We start from the raw sequence: 20,783 nt of genomic DNA, 5'->3' as shown, positions 1-20,783 counted from the left end.
ATTGGAACTTGTCGCATAATGCTCGAACACCTCTCACATAATGTTGAAATTTGTCGCAAAGTCCTCGATCACCTCTTACAAAATGTTGGAACTTGTCACATAATGCTCGAACACCTCTCACATAACGTTGGAAATTGTCGCAAAGTGCTCGATCACCTCACACATAACATTGGAACTTGTCGCTTAATGCCAGAACATATATCACACAACGTTGGAACTTGTCGCAAAGTGCTCGATCACCTCACACATAACATTGGAACTTGTCGCATAATGCTCGAACACCTATCACATAACGTTGGAACTTGTCGCATAATGCTCGAACACCTCTCACATGACGTTGGAACTTGTCGCATAATGCTCGAACACCTCTCACATAACGTTTGAACTTGTCGCAAAGTGCTCGATCACCTCTCACATAACGTTGGAAATTGTCCCATAATGCTCGATCACCTCACACATAATGCTGGAACCTATCATATAATGCTCGATCACCTCTCACATAACGTTGGAACTTGTCGCATAATGCTCGAACATCTCTCACATAATGTTGGAACTTGTCGCAAAGTGCTCGAACACCTCACACATAATGTTGGAACTTGTCGCATATGCTCGAACACCTCTCAAATAACGTTGGAATTTGTCGCAAAGTGCTCGATTACCTCCCACATAACGTTGGAACTTGTCGCAAAGTACTCGATCGCCTCTCACATAACGTTGAAAAAACACCTCTCAGTTAACATTAAAACTTGTTGCATAATGCTCGCAAAAATCTCACATAACGTATGAACTTGTCGCATAATGCTCGAACACCTCTCACATAATGTTGGTTCTTGTTGCATAATGCTCGAACACCTCCCACATAACGTTGGAACTTGTCGCATTATGCCTGAACACCTCTCACATAGCGTTGGAACTTGTCGCATAATGCTCGAACACCTATCACATAACGTTGGAACTTGTCGCATAACGCTCGATCACCTCTCACATAATGTTGGAACTTGTCACATAATGCTCGAACACCTCTCACGTAATGTTGCAACCTGTCGTATAATGCTCGAACATCTCTCAAATAATGTTTGAACTTTTCGCGTTGGAACTTGTCGCATAATGCTCGAACACCTCTCATATAACGTTGGAACTAGTCGCATAATGCTCGAACACCTCTCATATAACGTTGGAACTTGTCGCATAATGCTCGAACACCTCTCACATAACCTTGAAACTTGTCGGATAATGCTCGATCACCTCTCACATAATGTTGGAACTTGTCGCATAATGCTCGAACACCTCTCACATAATGTTGGAACTTGTCGCACAATGCTCGAACACCTCTCAAATAATGTTGGAACTTTTCGCGTTGGAACTAGTCGCATAATGCTCAAACACCTCTCACATAACGCTAGAACTTGTCTCAAAGTGCTCGATCACCTCTAACATAATGTTGGAATTCGTCGCATAGTCCTCGAGCATCTCTCACATAATGTTGGAACTTGTCACAAAGTGCTCGAACACCACTCACATTACGTTGGAACTTGTCGCATAATGGTCGAACAACTCTCACATAATGTTAGAACTTGTCGCTTAATGCTCAAACACCTCTCACATAACGTTGGAACTTGTCGCATAATGGTTGAACACCTGTCACACAATGTTCGAACTTGTCGAATAGTTCTCGAACACATCTCACATAACGTTGGAACTTGTCGCAAAGTTCTCGATAATCTCTCATTTAATGTTGAAATTTGTCGCAAAGTCATCGAGCACCTCTCACATAATGTTAGAACTTGTCGCAAAGTGCTCGAACACCTCCCACAGAACGTTAGAACTTGTCGCATAGTGCTCGATCACCTCTCACATAACATTGGAACTTGTCGCATAATGCTCGAACACCTCTCACATAATGTTGAAATTTGTCGCAAAGTCCTCGATCACCTCTTACAAAATGTTGGAACTTGTCACATAATGCTCGAACACCTCTCACATAACGTTGGAAATTGTCGCAAAGTGCTCGATCACCTCTCACATAACATTGGAACTTGTCGCTTAATGCCAGAACATATATCACACAACGTTGGAACTTGTCGCAAAGTGCTCGATCACCTCACACATAACATTGGAACTTGTCGCATAATGCTCGAACACCTATCACATAACGTTGGAACTTGTCGCATAATGCTCGAACACCTCTCACATGACGTTGGAACTTGTCGCATAATGCTCGAACACCTCTCACATAACGTTTGAACTTGTCGCAAAGTGCTCGATCACCTCTCACATAACGTTGGAAATTGTCCCATAATGCTCGATCACCTCACACATAATGCTGGAACCTATCATATAATGCTCGATCACCTCTCACATAACGTTGGAACTTGTCGCATAATGCTCGAACATCTCTCACATAATGTTGGAACTTGTCGCAAAGTGCTCGAACACCTCACACATAATGTTGGAACTTGTCGCATAATGCTCGAACATCTCTAAAATTAGGTTGGAACTTGTCGCATAATGCTCGAAAACCTCTCACATATCATTGCAACTTGTCGCATAATGCTTGATACCCTCTCACATAACAATGAAACTTGTCGCATAATGCTCGAACACCTCTCAATTAACGATGGAACTTGTCGCAAAATGCTCGAACGCCTCTCACATAACGTTGGAACTTGTCGCATTATGCTCGATCACCTCCCACTTTTCGTTGGAAATTGTTGCATAATGCTCGAACACCTCTCACTTAACGATGGAACTTGTCGCATAATGCTCGAACACCTCTCACATTAGGTTGGAACGTGTGGCATAATGCTCGAACAACTCTCATATAACGTTGGAACTTGTCGCATAATGCTCGATCACCTCTCACATAATGTTAGAACTTGACGCATAATGCTCGATCACCTCTCACATAACGTTAGAACTTGTCGCATAATGCTCGAACATCTCCCACATAACGCTGGATCTTGTCGTATAATGCACGAACACCTCTCACATAACGTTAGAACTTGTCGCATAATGCTCGATCACCTCTCACATTAAGTTGGAACTTGTCGTATAATGCTCGATCACCTCTCACATAACGTTAGAACTTGTCGCATAATGCTCGATCACCTCTCACATAACGTTGGAACTTGTCGCATAATGCTCGAACACCTCTCACATAACGTTGGAACTTGTCACATAATGCTCGATCACCTCTCACATAACGTTAGAACTTGTCGCATAATGCTCGATCACCTCTTACATAACGTTGGAACTTGTCGCATAATGCTCGAACACCTCTCTCATAACGTTGGAACTTGTCGCATAATGCTCAAACACCTATCACATTAAGTTGGAACTTGTCGCATAATTTCAAACACCTCACACATAATGTTATTGAAACTTGTCGCATAATGCTCGAACACCTCTCACATAACGTTGGAACTTGTCGCAAAATGCTCGATCACCTCTCTCTTAACGTTGGAACTTGTCGCAAAGTGCTCGAACACCTCTCACGTAACGTTGGAACTTGTCGCATAATGCTCGATCATCTCTCACATAACGTTGGAACTTGTCGCATAATGCTCGAACACCTCTCACAGAACGATGGAACTTGTCGCATTATGCTCGAACACCTCTCACATTAGGTTGGAACGTGTCGCATTATGCTCGATCACCTCTCAAATTAGGTTGGAACTTGTCGCAAAGTGTTCGAACACCTCTCACATAACGTTGGAACTTGTCGCATAATGCTCGATCACCTTTTGCATAGTTTTAGAACTTGTCACATAATGCTCGATCACCTCTAACATAACGTTAGAACTTGTCGCATAATGCTCGAACATCTCTCACATAACGTTGGACCTTGTCGCATAATGCTCGAACACCTCTCACATAACGTTGGAACTTGTCGCATATTGCCTTAACACCTCTCACATAACGTTGGACCTTGTCGCATAATGCACGAACACCTCTCACATAACGTTGGAACTTGTCGCATAATGCTCGAACACCTCTCACATAACGTTGGACCTTGTCGCATAATGCCCGAACACCTCTCACATAACGTTGGAACTTGGCGCATAATGCCCGAACACCTCTCACATAACGTTGGACCTTGTCGCATAATGCTCGAACACCTCTCACATAACGTTGGACCTTGTCGCATAATGCACGAACACCTCTCACATAACGTTAGAACTTGTCGCATAATGCTCGATCACCTCTCACATAAAGTTGGAACTTGTCGCATAATGCTCGATTACCTCTCACATAACGTTAGAACTTGTCGCATAATGCTCGATCACCTCTCACATAACGTTGGAACTTGTCGCATAATGCTCGAACACCTCTCACATAACGTTGGAACTTGTCGCAAAGTGCTCGATCACCTCTCACATAACGTTGGAACTTGTCGCAAAGTGCTCGATCACCTCTTACATAATGTTATTGAAATTTGTCGCTTGTCTTAAGCATATCCATTAAATTTTTATAGCAGTAGCTATTCGAAAGTCAAAAACGATGATGTAAACAACGTTGTTAACTTACAAAAAGTTTTGAACAATCGGTCGGTAGGGACACAAATTACCATTAACATCGATGGCCAGATTTATTAAACTGGATAACTGATCTGTTGGTTAGTTTGCACATGCAAGCAATCTAATTGGTAAACAGTTAAAATTGCATAAATATTGACCAATCATTGAACATTTCAACTAACTTTAACTTAATTACAGAATTAAGCGGTGTTTTACAATTTGCCCGGCACGTCCCCATTCAACACTCAATCATTTATATTTCAATAATATAAGTCAAGCCTCACCAATGCTTTATTGCGCTTATTTAAATATGACATTTAAAAAGTTTGCACTTCTCTAATGACACCGTTGAGAAAGCTATAAAGCATTTAGAACAAAATATTTATAGAAGCTGATTACAGAAATCAATTTGTTTTGGCTCACTTGGCTTTCATGGTTTCATAGAGATATGATTTCCTCAGAGATGTTATCATGCTCTCAAAGTTTGTAGCCATATTTAGATATTTACAAGGTCAATAATGTCAAGTGCGTCCAGGTTTTCGTGTTCTTCGTTTGGGCTAAAAAACGTCCTCGATTCGGTGAGTTGTTTTCTATGTGTTCAAGGTTATTTTTGAGAAAAAAAACGACCTTGTTCGTTTGGGCTAAAAAAACGTCCTCGATTCGGTGAGTTGTTTTCTATATGTTCAAGGTTATTTTTGAGAATAAAAACGACCATGTGCGCCGTAGAGCAATTGTTTGTTTACGTTGACGCGTGATCTGAATGAAAATGATGTCTGTATTAAAATATCTCGTATAAACAATGCATGTTCTTACCATGCTTACCGACTCACTTAATGACCTGTATTAATCAAAACTACGATTTGGTACCGTTCTCTTTTGTGTAAATCTCATCCGAAACCTTGTTTTGTTCAATGACAGGTATTGTTATTGTTTTCCGAGTGCAGATCGCCAGTTTTGGAGATATATCTGTTGTTTTAGAACTATCTGTGGCACACAAGTATAACGATTAAAAGGCATTGCTTGTTCTATAACACTTATAAAAAGGGTGATTTTGATAAGAACCTTAAATTCTCTACTTAAAGTAGAACTGGCAGTATTTCCTGTCGGTTCAATGCATGTAGTCAGGCGAGACACGGTAAAGTCTTTAATTAAAATAGTGTTTGCATATTAAGTTGTAACGAACTACATTTAATCTTATGAATGTAAAGCCGGAAATGCCAATGGTCTAAAATGGATTTCTATCCATATTTTAAGTATTTCCGTGTATACTGCATACGATTCCGATTATTTTAGTATCTAAGATAGGGGGAAATTGCAATGGTTTGCGAATAACGTATTGAATGATAAATCAAAGGTTCGACAAATGTCGACAATCCCTCCAGATCTCAACTCAAAAGACCAAAATAAATAATCCATGTACATTTGAAACAAATCGGAGATCATATTGTTTTTATCCCAAATCCAATACACAGGAACATTGGTCCATATGTTATCCGAGAACTGTTATATTGATCCATGTTTATCCATATATAGTTACTTTGTCCCGCGTTAAATCCATGAATAATACAAATTAGATGAACTAAATGTGCAACGGACTTTAAAATGTGGCCATAAATATGACACATTTAGATGCTTTATGATAGTTTCGCACTACTGTGCAGGACTTGGAAGTTCCATAAACGGCTTTCCGATCACGAACTCATCATTCAAGTAATTATAGTGCACCTACAGCTTGTAGCGTGTAGCTTATTGTTAAACCATGAAAATGACTGTTCAAATATTGTTTTTCGTATTACTTTATGCGGTTTTGTTGTTGGTTTGGACGAATGTTTCATTGCCTGACAATTGCCCTGGCAATGGCGTTGACGTATCGGACAACGTTTTACGTGGAACCGGTGTATCTTCCTCGATCATTTGGTCTTCAAAAGCATTTGATGTCATTCAATGTTGGCGGTTTTGTGTCCAACGGAAACCATGCAGATCTCTAACGTTTAATTACGTCAGCAAAAAGTGTAACCTAAGTAGAGACACGTTAACGGATGGAATCAGTCAGTCAGGGAGAAGTCTCTTGTACTCGGAGTTGGACTGGTTCTCTTCTGAGGTAAGAGTTATGTTAAGAGTTTTAAATCAAAAGTTGTGAATCTGTACTAAAATAAATACTGTCATTAATGTTTTTACGAAAATCCATGGAAACTAGTCATAAATATAAACTGCTGAAAAAATAAAATAGATCGCAGATTTTTATATTAAAGTTCAAAAAATGATGCATTTTTCTTTAACCGTAAGTAACGGTTTAAACCATAAAAAAATAATTTTCAAACGGAAATATGAAAATCTACCATCTGATCTTCTGTAAGCAATCATATATCATTGGTTTGCAGATATTAACGCAATAATTTGCTCTATGCATGAAAACAAGTTGTTAAAATGGTAAGTCTGTCAGAGGGCAGCTTTAAACTTTTGGTCTTTCGTATTATTAATACTGTTTGATTGCTATACCGGTTAATTCCTTTTCTTATCATTCTGTATTTACACAAGGTAATTAAATTCGTTGAAAACACGACATGAGATGACAAAGATGTAGGGGTTTTTCGACCGTCTAAAAATATCCTGACTTTACATAACTGAACAGAATGCAATTAAGTTTAGTACTGGTCATTATATAAAGGAATAGAAACTGAACTAGGAATTCCATTGGCCATTGTTAAATACTTAATAAAATAAAGGGAATAAAACAAAGGAGAATCGGAAACTAGCTATAAAGATTTTCGATTGTTTAAAAATTGTGCAAGCTGTCATTCCCCGCCGCCGATTTAACCAGAAAAGTAAGGAAGGCCATATTTAAGGTTGAACATAACGATTAAAACTCTAACAAAAGTGAACACATTGTTTTTGGATTTAGCTGTTGTTGGTGTTTTACGGTTCTGCTTTGTTTTCTTTCCTTGCGTTGAGACCTATATAACAAAAAACGTCATTTCGTGATGTCCTTGAAGTTTGGCAGCCTGGCAGCGTGGCAAAGTAAAATGTACATCCTCACAGCGCGGCAGCGTAGCGGCGTGAAGATAGCAGCCCAGCAACATGGCAGTGTGAAGTTAGCCGCGTTACGGCATAGCAGTCTGGCAGCGTGAATATAGCAGCCTAACAGCGTGGCGGTCTGGTAGCATGTAGTTAGTAGCATGGCAGCATAGCAGCAAAGCAGCTTTAACTTATTAGCATGGCCGCTTGGCAGTGACAGGCGTGACAATAGCAGTCTACCAGCGTGGCAGCCTTGTACCGCTAAGTTGATAGTCTATTTAACAGAGTCACAGCTAGGCAGCCTGAAATGTTATTTTACTTCAATGAGTATCCGTATTATTAAATTACAAGTATCGCAAGTGGGCTTAACATTTTAAGTAGAATAAACATTTCTGGCGGAGCAAAGAGGTCGGCCAGGCAAACCGTTACCATTGCTTACACAATATCCTATGAATACAGTTTGGCTCTTGGTACATTTCGGAATCTAAAATTAAAATAGTGCGTATCAAAATACCACATTTTTAAAATACGTTTGTTCAGATTGCAAGGCTAACGGGAATTTAAAACCAAGCCGAAGCTGATTTACAATTGGGATTGATACAGTTGTCATAGATACACTTCGATCATCCACTATCTGATTACTTTAAACACCGAATGTGTTTTCTTGGTAACCTTTCAAAAGGTTACTTTTAAATGCATTATAACGTTTTGAATGTTATTAAATTAAAATATGTGTCGATAAATAATGATTCTGTGTCAACATGCCAACAACGTTATGAACAAATTTAGGTCATCAGTTCGAATCCTAAGATGTGTACTCAATATGCGAAGTTTTGCTCTGTCTTCAGAACATTTGTCATGATGTTTTTGAAATTGTCTAAATATATATCTACACTGCTAAGCGTTAGTTAAGGGAAAACAAGTTCACCTGGACAAATTATATAAAACTCAAGTTGAAGGGTGTGATTAAGTTTGTCTTAATGAAATGACCAACAAAACACCTACGGTAAGGCCACATTTGGCTAGACCTTTCGTAAGAAATAATATCTTCAGTCCGGTACTTTACAAAATTTACAACTGATAAATGCTATTGCAAGAAAGTTATACAAGCGAATAGCATACTGTTTCCAGTTATTACTCTGCCCCCCCCCCCCTCAGCCTTCATCTCCTTGCTGTAACACCGATGTAACCAAATGCTGAAAGTACCTAAAACGACTGGTATTTTATCCTAGGGAGCTTTAATTTGAACTTCATACGGTTGTTACGGCCGCTCCTATTGTAGTAACGATGTATTACCAAGGCTCTTCGCTGACAGAACCTCGAACGCTTCGCAACTCATCTAACGAAGATATTTATAACTGTTTTTTAGTTGGAGCCGGACTGTTATGGCCGCCCCTGTGGTGACAACCAAGTGTGCATTCCTGGACGCCTTGCAGACGGGAACACGGTTGACTGTTCGTATACGTGCTTAAATGTATCCGGTAAGTAATTATACCCTCTTTAACTTGAACTCAAATTTAGGAATTACAAGAACGATTCGAAACTCATCACACAATGGTTACACCTCTTTGCTGTAAAGTAATCACTGCCACCACGCAAATCACGTCAAGATAAGATATTGTTTGGTTTTATTTTTAGTCTTCATTTTTGTATTAAAAATTTTAAGTTATTTAATGGATATTTTATATAGTATTGTATTCTTACCTGTAAAAACACTATATAAATTTCAACAACTAAATACAAAGCTGAAATTGAGCTAATAGTATTTTCGTATGAGGTGGCAGAGGTCATCTGAACTCGCGAAGGGAGATCACTGCGTGAGAGAGATTTCAACCACACGTGGATGCGCAAAAGAGGACTACTTTTTGTGTTTTACGTCATGCTTACATGTGTAATGTGTATACGTATGAATATGGTGTATAATGACCAGGACAATCTTATATATAATTTAAATTTAAATCTTATAGGTATAGCAGGCTCGTGCTTTGGTGAAAAGCTAGACTAGTATATTTGTTGTACATGAACATGCAAAGACTATACACTAAAGAAGTTATATAAAAGCCGTTTTGTTATCAATATGCTTCGTTTTAATTTTACCTTTGGAATAAAGATCGCGTGACGTGTAAACTTATTTTTTTGCCCTTAAGTATAGAATTTGCTTTGCCAATTTTAGCTTTGTCTGTTGTATTTATTCGAACGACACAAATAAACCTATATGTTCCATTACCAGGACCTGTTTGTCCACTTCCGGAAAAGCTAAATGGTCCCAGAACAGCCGGCTCGATTAACACCGTCAGTTGCAATGCCTGGGAAACGGATGGAGGGACAGCAACGTGCGGTAACGATCTGAAGTGGAACGCCGTGATTAAAAGATGCAGACGTATGTTTGTTTTTACCTATTTGTCACCTAAGGAATTACTTTTTAGGAAATCCAAATTGTGTTGTACATCAAATATATTTGGAAACCTTTGTAAATGTTTAACTCATAATATTGATTGATCAAATAGAAATATAACAAGCTACTTCAAAAACCCTTTGTAGAAAAGAAAGTGACTTGTGTCAGTTAACTATTCTAAAGAAACGCTTTTTATTATGTATAAACTATGAAAATATCTTTAACAACGATTAAGTTATCATTTGTGTAAAATATGAGTCCGCGACATAACGACTGCAATATTGTTTGACATCTCACCTTCCCCAGTTAGACTCAGTGCGAAGCAAAACATGTGGTAACCGCATAGCTTGAATGACTAAAAGCACAACAATTTTATGAAACAGATAAAGCCACTCTTACGGTTAGCTCGTGGATCAAACCTGCGGCTTCTAGTATGACACTCAGGTGTTTTAGGTTATACAGTATTAATTAAATGTCCAAAACATTTCAATTCAAATAGGCAACGCTTCAGATTGGAAGAAGTGCATTTTTATCGTTTGACGTATATGATATCCATAAATTCCCATGATGTTCAGTTCAAACACAATTGATTAACACAATAAAAATGGTATGTCGCGTTTCTCGCGATCCTTCGATTGGCAGTCGAGTGGGTTAAAATTAGACCACAGATCTCGTAAAAGAAGCATATTTTATTGCAGCCATTTTTAAACTCGAGTGTAATGACGATGCAGTGTGTGCACCCATCAACGCCCAGTGCCTTAGCGGTAGATGTAAATGTGGAACTCTCACATCATATAATTCAACAGAACACTTGTGCGTTGAAGGTAGGTGGCTGCTTATTTATACGTATTCATTTAAGACTGATTTTGAAGACAGTTCTTACATTATGGGAATCTTTATAGAGACAATGTCATGAGTAAAAACATCGGAATTCCAATGTTCTTTCATTGAAAGTTTAACAACATCATGGCGCTTGAACGCACGATCTCTGATGGATGTTGAATCAAAGACAAATGATAATACATGTTGTCTCCCTCTCTGACATTGGGATAGTTGTTGGTGAATGCAAAACAAAGTTGGTTGCATCATTTAATAACAAAAGACATTGAAAACTATGGGGACAAGTCAAAAATTCAAACACAATCCTAGTTTCAAACGCTGAATAAAAGAAACGACTGTTCAAATACCACAAAAAACACCATTTATATAGCCATTAATGATTAGACTACCGCCTTCGATCGATCAGTCCACTGGTTCATTCGTTCACTAGAGATAAAGTTAGTCAAAATACAAACAGCTTATCAATTATTAAACAATTAAAAGTGAATAACTCAGCGGAGAAAGTATTGATTTGAAGCCAATTAAAAAAAATGTTCAAATCAATACATACACAAGCCCACGTCAGGAATAACAAAAATCAATTTGGTTGATAGACCTTTAACTTCTTCCTAAAAAAGATATAGAAAATATTATTTACTTGTAAAAAGATTGTAACCGTTTATTTAATAGATGTTAACGCAAAAAATGTGAAATGATTGTAAAGTGCTAAAAGATTTACTGTGATCTATTTTGGTCTCATACGGTAGTAAAACCAAGTTTTCTGCATCTTTCTTTCAATTTAAACTCGGGATCCTTCATACGAACATTCTTTTCAAACATTTATTAACCCTTTTTGGTATATTAAAGCAATTGTATTAATTGTGGTAAATCACATTTGGGAGTAAGAGGGCGTCCCCCCATATAATCGACTTAAACAAGCTGAAGCAACTGTTCCAACTCTTAAAAGGTACGATTCAGTCAAGCTACAGATAGCTTTCCAACAACATTCGGAACTCCTTGGCCATTTTCCACGAAAACAACCTCAGATGTATATGGAAGGTTTTCGATGTTCGAAATCGGTACACTTAAACTACACTTCAAGTAGATCGCGTTGTAATTCAAATTTAGCACTTAAAGTTAAAGACTTAACTCTTGGGAATGAATCTGAATTATTTTTGTTGTAATACACTTTACTGACAATTAATTTAAACTTAGATTTAAATAATTCAAGCTAGAACAATACATTTATTAATTATATAATTCAAAATCGTACGAACTACATTCACTGATGTACCAGCATACATTTGAGGTTAATTTGATAAAAAATGGCCGAGGAGTTCCGAATGATCTGACAAAGATTACCTTAGCAAATTCAAAGTTTGGAATAGCCTTAAAGCGCGTAAATATCAATGATAAAAGATTGCTGGAAAAGGACCAGATCGCAGATTTCCATATTTACGTTCGGACATTGATAGTTTTATAGCTATGAGCGTTACTAACGCTTTTAGATTTTTTTTGCAGCAGTTTTCTTGACAATACGAATATGTTCCATTGTGAGTTAACTTATATAACGGAATTGAAGGCATTGATACCAAAATATGCTGATTCAGATACAAAAACAAAAATAAAAAGACAAAACGGTCAATCTGTGAGACCAGTACTTATGTAAACTAATACTGTTTTAAGATCGCTTCAATTATGGTGAAAGTCACTGAGCCGATGAATATGTCTATGTCTGTAACTTTAAAATGTTACGTGCATACACATTGAATTACGTGTTCAGTTTAAAAATCGTATGATGCAGTGCACACAGACGGGTTTTTTACGAGTGAATTCTACGAGTAAATAAAGTTCTTTCTGTGACATTGAATAAAATAAATTTTCTATAACAAAGATCGTAGTTATATTATCTATTTTCCGGTGGTTTATAGAAATTGACCAGTAAAACAGAAATTAAAAGTTTTACTATTTAAAACAGTGAAATTATCTAATTGATATTTTCACTTTTTGATATTTTAGTCCGCTCTCTTTTCCAAATCAAACTTCAGCGTGCACTGGACTTGGACACTATTCGTACCGAACTGACGTTACGTGTGCATACAAATGGCGCGTTTTTATAAACAAGTGCAATCAAATGACCTTTAACTCAAATTTAAGGCATATCATGAAAAGAAAAGAAAATGTTTGATTCGTTATAAGATTGCAATATATTTCACCCCACGAACACTAAAGATGAATGTTTAACAAGTAACATTTCATTTGGTGCTCACTCGGTGAGTTATGTTGATACGAAACAAATAAGTATCCTCTATTTAAGTAAGTATTTCAATGGATTAAACAGACTTCTTTATCACCTTTGATCTTACACTGAAACAAACTAAATGTATCTGTTTTTATATTGATATTAATAAAAATGAATGTCATTTTCAAAATAGTAGTAATAGAGAAAGGAATTACGTCTTCATTGTGACATCATTGTTGAATCGAAGGCGGCAAATTATACTTTATTTTATGTATTATTAAGACGGGAAGTAATGCCCTAATGATAAGTGCAAATATCAACTGATGACTGCTTATTTGTTTTGTCTAAGCCGCTCTGACAGTGTTATATTTGTAATCAGTAGTATCCGATAATTGATCCTTTGGTATCAAACAATACATTCAGTATTCAGCAGAGCAGTTTCTATTTGAGACTGACAACGTTTAAACATTAGATATTTTACAACATTTGTGAAGAAAGTTATGATAACTTTTACTAAGTCACTCTCGTTTGCACTATGTAGCAAGAGAGTGTGGTCTTGTTTTGTGGGGAAAACCATAGTATCCGGAGAAAACCACATGTCCGGCTTTGTGACCACTTACCAAACTCACATACACCCACGCCGAGAATCGAACTAGGTTCGCCTTGGTGAGAACAACCATGTGCCAGAACAATAGTTGACGTATTCTTCACAAAGCAACGAATTATGCGGTGTTAATACTGCAAATTGATCAGGTAATAAATATCCTGTAAATCATAGAATAGTATTGGTGATATAATTTACACAAATGTGCTGTTGGACTTTTGTTTTGGGAATTGTTCAGAAATTATACTTATATTGACTTATATAGACTTGAATTCTCTTGCACGCATACCAGCTATTTTTGTATGTATATTCCTGATGATAAGTTCAGTGCTATAAACATCATTAAAAATTTATTATTATGGTAATATTTTATTTGTTATAACTTATTTTATTTTGATCCGTAACAAACATATATTATATTGACATATTTATCTAAAATATATAACGTATGTCAACGGTTTCACAGCTCTTTGTGTAAACAGCGAGTATCTTGTTAACGGGGCCAGCCCAGTGCTCGATTCCCAGCTGTCAGTGTCGTCGGTTTGGGATAATATTAACGTTCTATGTCGAGCTCCGGGTGCACGACTAAACACACAGCCTTCATTGACGACTTCTGGCTCTTGGTGCGCTGCAGAAAATGACATAAACCAATTCATTCAGGTTTGTGTTTATGTTTTATTAATTATACTTTATTACAAATTGTCGTCGAATTTAATACGTATATTAAAACTTATTTTATGGTTGTTACATCGGAGAAAAAAGTTTAAGTAACACTCTTATTCAAAATCAAGGAATACACATGTATACCAACCATACAGTTTGAGTGATAAACCTTTCAATACTTACTTAATTATGCATTTATGGAAAACACCTATTACTGATAACAAGATTATAACCGTGTATTAAATAGCTGAAAACGCAGAAAATATAAATAATTGGTGAATGCTAAAATATTTTCTGTGATCTACTATATTATCATAAGGTAGAAATACCGTGTTTTCTGCGCATTTCTTTCAAATTTAACTCGTTATAATTCATAAGAACCATTGTTTTTGACATTTATTTATCATTTCTGCTATATTACCACAATTGTATTAACTGTGATTAATATGCTTTGGGAGTAATAGTGCATCTTTAACGGTAACAAAATGTTTCCGGAATAATAGCCTGAATAAGAAGTGCCTTAGTTCAAATGAGTTCTTCATTTCATTTTGCATTTGCAGGTCGAGTTTAATAGTATGGTACACGTAACAGGCATCGCTCTACAGGGTCGGCCTAGCAACCCACAGTACGTTACGTCATACAAATTCCAGTATAGTCAAAACTGTGACAACTTCACTACGTTTCTAAGCACAGATGGAACAGAAATGGTAAACATTATAATGTCTAATGTAACGAAGCTTAACTATGTTTGTTTTAGCCCTAAGCCACATGGGTAAAAGATGGACGCATTGTAATGACGCATAACAGCATCGCCGCATAAGCGAAATCGACAACGTTTATGCGGTGATTTCAACGCATAAACAGGACTTTCTTATGTGACAAAAAGGCATGCATAAAAAAAACACAATAAAAACACATACTAGTACAATAGCGGTTGATAAAGTTTCATCAAGATCGGACTTAGTTGTTTGTGTCACATTGCGAGACGTAAATTCTGACAAAGATTTAGTAAGATCGGTTTAAATGTTAACCAAACCAGTTGATATTTCTGCGAAAACGTTTGAAATGACTGATATAAAAAAAAATCAAACTTTATTTGTTCCAATGTCCATTGCAATGAGTCACTAGTTTTGCACATGTGTTTCGTAACAACTGCACCCAATCCCTAGAAAAGCCCCAGCTAGCCCCCAAACTCACGCTGGGGTGGGGTGGGGGCAGTGGCTACCATTACGTAAAATAAGCAAAGTTGTAAAAAAAAACAATGGGTGCTAAAGGGCAATGAGTCACTAGTTTTGCACATGTGTTTCGTAACAACTGCACCCAATCCCTGGAAAAGCCCCAGCTAGCCCCCAAACTCACGCTGGGGTGGGGTGGGGGCAGTGGCTACCATTACGTAAAATAAGCAAAGTTGTAAAAAAAACAATGGGTGCTAAAGGGCAATGAGTGCCACAAAATAACATTTTTTTTTTACTGACTAGGTAAAGGACCATAACAGTGTCATTATTATATGTATATATAAATGAAAACTTGTGTGCACAACTTCACATGCCAGTTGACATTTGTGTAAAGTTGGTGACTCTATGTGTGGTAGGATAGGAGCTATGTGAGCACTAAAATTATTCTGAAAAGAATATCTTAATTTAGACTGAATAAAGGGCCATATTTATGACTTCACTGAAACAATAAAAATAAAAATAATTAAAGCAGGTACACAGCTTACACCAACGAATAAATGTAAGTGACTCTGGAGACTCCCATGTCACAAGATTTCGGAACGGACGAGCGGACATCATCATCATCATCATCATCATCATCATCATCAACATCATTATCTTCAACGTCATCACCACCATTTTTGTTGAAATATTAGAACGCTATTTTTTTTAGCTTTATAATAAATGGTTAAAAGTTATAAGCAATTTCTGCTTTATGCGCTGAGCGCCGCCGCATAAACGTGGTCGCCCTGTTTATGAGTTGAAAATCACCGCATAAACGAAAATAAAACACGTTTATGCGGCGATGCTGCTATGCGGCGTTACAACGCATACAACGATACAGTTCTTCAAATGTTTACTATCGTAGATAAAGTCAACGCGTGAACATGATCTGTACGTATTACAATATTTCAGCAAAATACTACTGCAGGGTTTCTTAATAAGTAGTTGCTGTTTTGGTATTTTTAAGGTATTCAAAAATGTTTTTTAAGTGTACAAGGTTCAACTTACAAGAAGTGTATTTAAACTGGTGCAATAGCTCCATGTGTTTCATTTAGTTTCAGAATTCGTTAATGAAGATGTTCAAATTAACATAACATTTTTTTTTAATTCGTTTAAACTTTGGCATAATGTTCGTGTGTTTCAATTAAAGGTTTTCATGAACATATTCAATAGTGTCTGAAACATTAACAAGGTGATCATGACTTAATTTTACGTATCAAAACAAAAATTACTTTAGAAAGCATTCCCGTCTGGCTCGATATTCGCGACGCTCGAAGTATTTTGGTCGGTACCTGGGATATCGAGCAACGGATGTTGAATGTATTTTTTATCTATTGTACATGTAACGCGTTTAATACGATGGCACAGAGGTGGCATCCGCAACTCCTAATTTATTTTGTGGCCACAACTTAGTAAATTTTGGCCACAACTAAGTAACTTGAGACTATGATTACACACATTTACTGCATGATTCACTTCAGAAATCCGTGTTAAAACACTGATATTGTTTGACCACTAGAAAGCGTCATTATTATTTTTCAATAATGAATTCAATTGTATGTGGTTCAATTTCATACGACATGTAGACTTTTGTATTTTCAGGTGTTTCAGGGAAATACAGACCAAGATACCGTTGTTACATCCCTGTTGCCCAACCAAATCACTGCAAAGTGTGTGCGCATTAACCCACAAACATGGTTCCACCATATCAGTCTACGATTCGACATACTCGGATGCTATTAGATTTATTGGAACTAGAAATGTGTCCATAGGACACGGATGCCCCAATATGCTGCGTCTGTCCCAAACACAAAGGCCATTATTTTTGTCCATTCTCCATAAATGAACATCAGAATGATGATATTGATATACTTTTTAAAACAGCAAACCAAACCCCAGTTGAACAATGAAATGTAAGGGAAGTGACTCTGGTTAAACAAAGCGAAAGTGGGAAACAAACTCCGAGATTCACCATTTCATCAGCAAGATCACATTCCGCCAAGGGTTCTTGGCTCTTGGCTGAGTATTTTTGGAGTTTTGAGCGACACAAGTTCCCAAAATACTTTTGGACGGGATCACCCACGTGAGTACCCATGGACTTACAATGGCATATGTATATGTCCTCTGTTGTGGGGGCATTAAAAGAAACTGTGCAAAACACAGTGACGGGCTTGAATTGTCTCTGAAATATTTTGTTGAAATAAGTGTTGGTTATGTGCGTTCACAGATGTATTTATATCTTAGAGATTTATTAGTCAAATAACAATGATTATTTCATTTTTTCAAGGTTTTGAAATATATGACTGCACACACGTCCAAATAAATAGAGGGTCTTTAAGTGGAAGATCGCAATATATTCACCGAGCAAGCACCAAAAGCTATATTTCACGAGTGTCGTAGACACGAGAGAAATCATTATTTTCGGTGTTCACGAGGTGAAATATTTGCGATCGGTCAATGAATCAAGTACGTTTTCTTTTTATCATATACTGCAAACAGGATATAAAATGACATTTCATTGTTCTATTTTAGTAAAACATTTCGAAAGGTATGCAAACGTATCGACATTTCGGAAATCACATCGTTCAAATTGTTTCCCAGCCCTCTGCGCACTGATGTTTAATCTGGACGTAAGAAGGGGCCATAAATGTCAAAAGAGTGAATAATATCAAATTGATATCTGTTGATGTTTATGTTTTGGCACATTTTATTAAGAATGGACATACAAATTGATTGTATCAGTGACCGATGTCAATAAATTTGATCACGTGAACACCAGAAGGAATAAGATAACTCGTCGCTTGGACGTAAAATATAGCGTTTGGTGCTGATTTGATATCTTTTATGGAACAAACATTCGAATTATTAGATTAGCTTTCTTAATCATGAAGAAAATACTTCAGGTCATATAATTGACTGAGACTACAACTTTATTGTCTGATACATGAGCAACGCAAAATCTGATGCAGCGAGTGTGTATCGGATGAGTGACAGAATGCGAACACCTGCGAAAGGTGATATTCTTAATGATTTATTCTAGTACTAAATGATTGCCTAACTATCGATTCATTGGCTTAAAATGTTGGTTGTATTCGAAATGTAGGTTGTATTCTAATACATGTTTTGAAGATATGTTTATCACTGTTATCTCAACTAAGTCTTTTTAACATTTGATCATGTTGGATGTTGGTATGATGTCTGACACATTTCACATGTACATATAAGTAACACGCAACATACTTTTTTATTATGGAATTTTCGCAATCATTGTACAACACGACACAATAAATATTCTGCACTTTAAATCATTGCTTTGTTTCATATAATACGTGTGTGTAATTTTCAATATTTTTCATTGGCGACTTCCACGCAAACATAATAACAAATACGTTTGTTTAGCGTTGGATGTAATAGCGAAGGTGTTATTTGCACAGACTGTGCTACCGATATTAAGATTATGTTAGAAAAACTAAAAAAAGGAAGGTAGTAAATTGTTCCTCGCATTATTTATGAAGTTATTCAATAAATGTTATTTGATCTTATCAAATATTTATTGGTCATCAAATATCCGTCCAATTATTTTTAGTTCATTCTGTTCTGAATTCGATTTCATGACATTTTAAGATAATTTTGACACTTACAGCTTTTAAATGGTTTGTGCATTATTCATCAGATTTAGTTATTCGACCCCCATGGGAGAAAACCAAGTATTGAAGAAAAATTGTTGTTTGTTGAATATTTTACGTAGTTTTACTTCCCACTTTAAATAATTTGTTATGTGCTTTGAGATGCGTGGCGACTCCATAACATTTTGATATCGTTTGCATGTTTTGTGTGAATAAACAAACAAAAACATATTTTAAGTATTTAAAGGAACTCGCACATGGTAGGTAAAATGCAGTTTTTACGACAAAAACAATTTAATTACGAGAAAGGCACGGCAAGGGTGTAAAAACTAAAGTACTGACAGCTAAAACCCTTAGACAAATGTTGAAAATCGCTCAAAAACTGTCTTTGAACACAATTTTGAATGCCGTTAGTAACACAATTCAGCAAAATAAAGAAACATTATTTGTTGATGGAAATGATCAAGTGATGTTTCCAATGCATTTGATAAAAGTTGAAACATAAACCAGTTGTATTAGTCTTAGTAGCCGTATCCAAGTAGTGAAAGCGTCAGTATTCTAATTTGTTCTTGACTGTACCAGCATGTGTGCGTATCTCATTACGGCAAGAATATGTTGCTGTTGTTTTGTTTTTGTGTTTTTATTGCATTGTTTCTGCAATTTTACTGTCAAAGAGGAAAACAATTAGAAAATAAGTGTTTGCGGATGCATTTCCGGGAATAAAATGGTTCAAAAGATTGAGCAAGTCCCCTCAAAGCTAAACTCTCAAAGAATGACCGTCTTGACAACGTTTTCTTTGTCTGGGAATGAGCCAATTTTTGCTTGAGTGTCTGGATACCAACGATATATTGACAAGACAGACTCAAGATAAGATCGAATTCTCCTATATTCATATTTGATAGATGATTGTTGTTTTCCCTATACCGTTACTAATGCTTTAGGAAAAGAAACCTAACAAAATCAAAACTGTCAATCTGTGAGAGTGCAACATTAAAATGTATTTCATTAATCAATCATTGCAAAATATGTCACTTATTTCTTATTTCAGTTGAACTAAAGAACAACTGCTGTAACGTGTAATGTCGTCGCCCGTGTAACGTGTCCATTTTCCTCTCTGATATAAAATTCTTTTTTCCAATTTTACCAATCTCTATAACAACATTTATTAACATTATATCTAGACTAAATTCGATCAACAGCCGGATGGAATTATTTGATCTGAAGTTATTGTTCCCGAGTGGTCAAAATCTGACAAATTTCAATCTGTCCGCTTTCTAGCTCAAGCCTTTGTTAAGCAATCCTTCATACACTGGGTAAAAATATTTCAGGGGATTTTATCTAGGAAAAGTTCGACCAACAGTCATATAAAAAAAATACAATGGAATTAGGGCCCTTAATTTCAATTATTTTACAAAATATAATAACAGGGCACATACACACACATACAGATACACAATAGCATTATGTAATATGATGGGTCATTCAAAATGAAAGGGTAAATAAGATGTCTGGTCCAACTGTGAATGGTGACTTCGGATGTCTAAAAAATATAATTCTCAATATTGTTTTACAATTTTTTAAAGGGTTTCTTAACCCTAATCCTAACTATGTAAAGGTGAAATTTATTTACTGAAAACAACAATATGTTTCGACCAATGTATTTGCACATAACACCAAGTCGGATA

General features: G+C 36.5%; 1 protein-coding gene across 1 annotated transcript; it reads left to right on the top strand.

The window, feature by feature from the left end:
- Window positions 1–6,163: 6,163 nt before the first annotated feature.
- On the top strand, window positions 6,164–18,777 carry LOC128224919 (lactadherin-like). Its single transcript, XM_052935023.1, has 7 exons — window positions 6,164–6,618; window positions 8,902–9,013; window positions 9,763–9,912; window positions 10,626–10,751; window positions 14,059–14,252; window positions 14,816–14,962; window positions 17,075–18,777. Exons 1-7 carry the CDS (start codon window positions 6,277–6,279, stop codon window positions 17,213–17,215), a joined length of 1,212 nt encoding a protein of 403 aa, XP_052790983.1. The 5' UTR covers window positions 6,164–6,276; the 3' UTR covers window positions 17,216–18,777.
- Window positions 18,778–20,783: the final 2,006 nt, after the last annotated feature.

Source organism: Mya arenaria, chromosome 17 (genome assembly GCF_026914265.1).
Source record: "Mya arenaria isolate MELC-2E11 chromosome 17, ASM2691426v1".
NCBI classification, from domain to species: domain Eukaryota; kingdom Metazoa; phylum Mollusca; class Bivalvia; order Myida; family Myidae; genus Mya; species Mya arenaria.
This window is presented reverse-complemented; position numbering and strand designations above follow the sequence as displayed.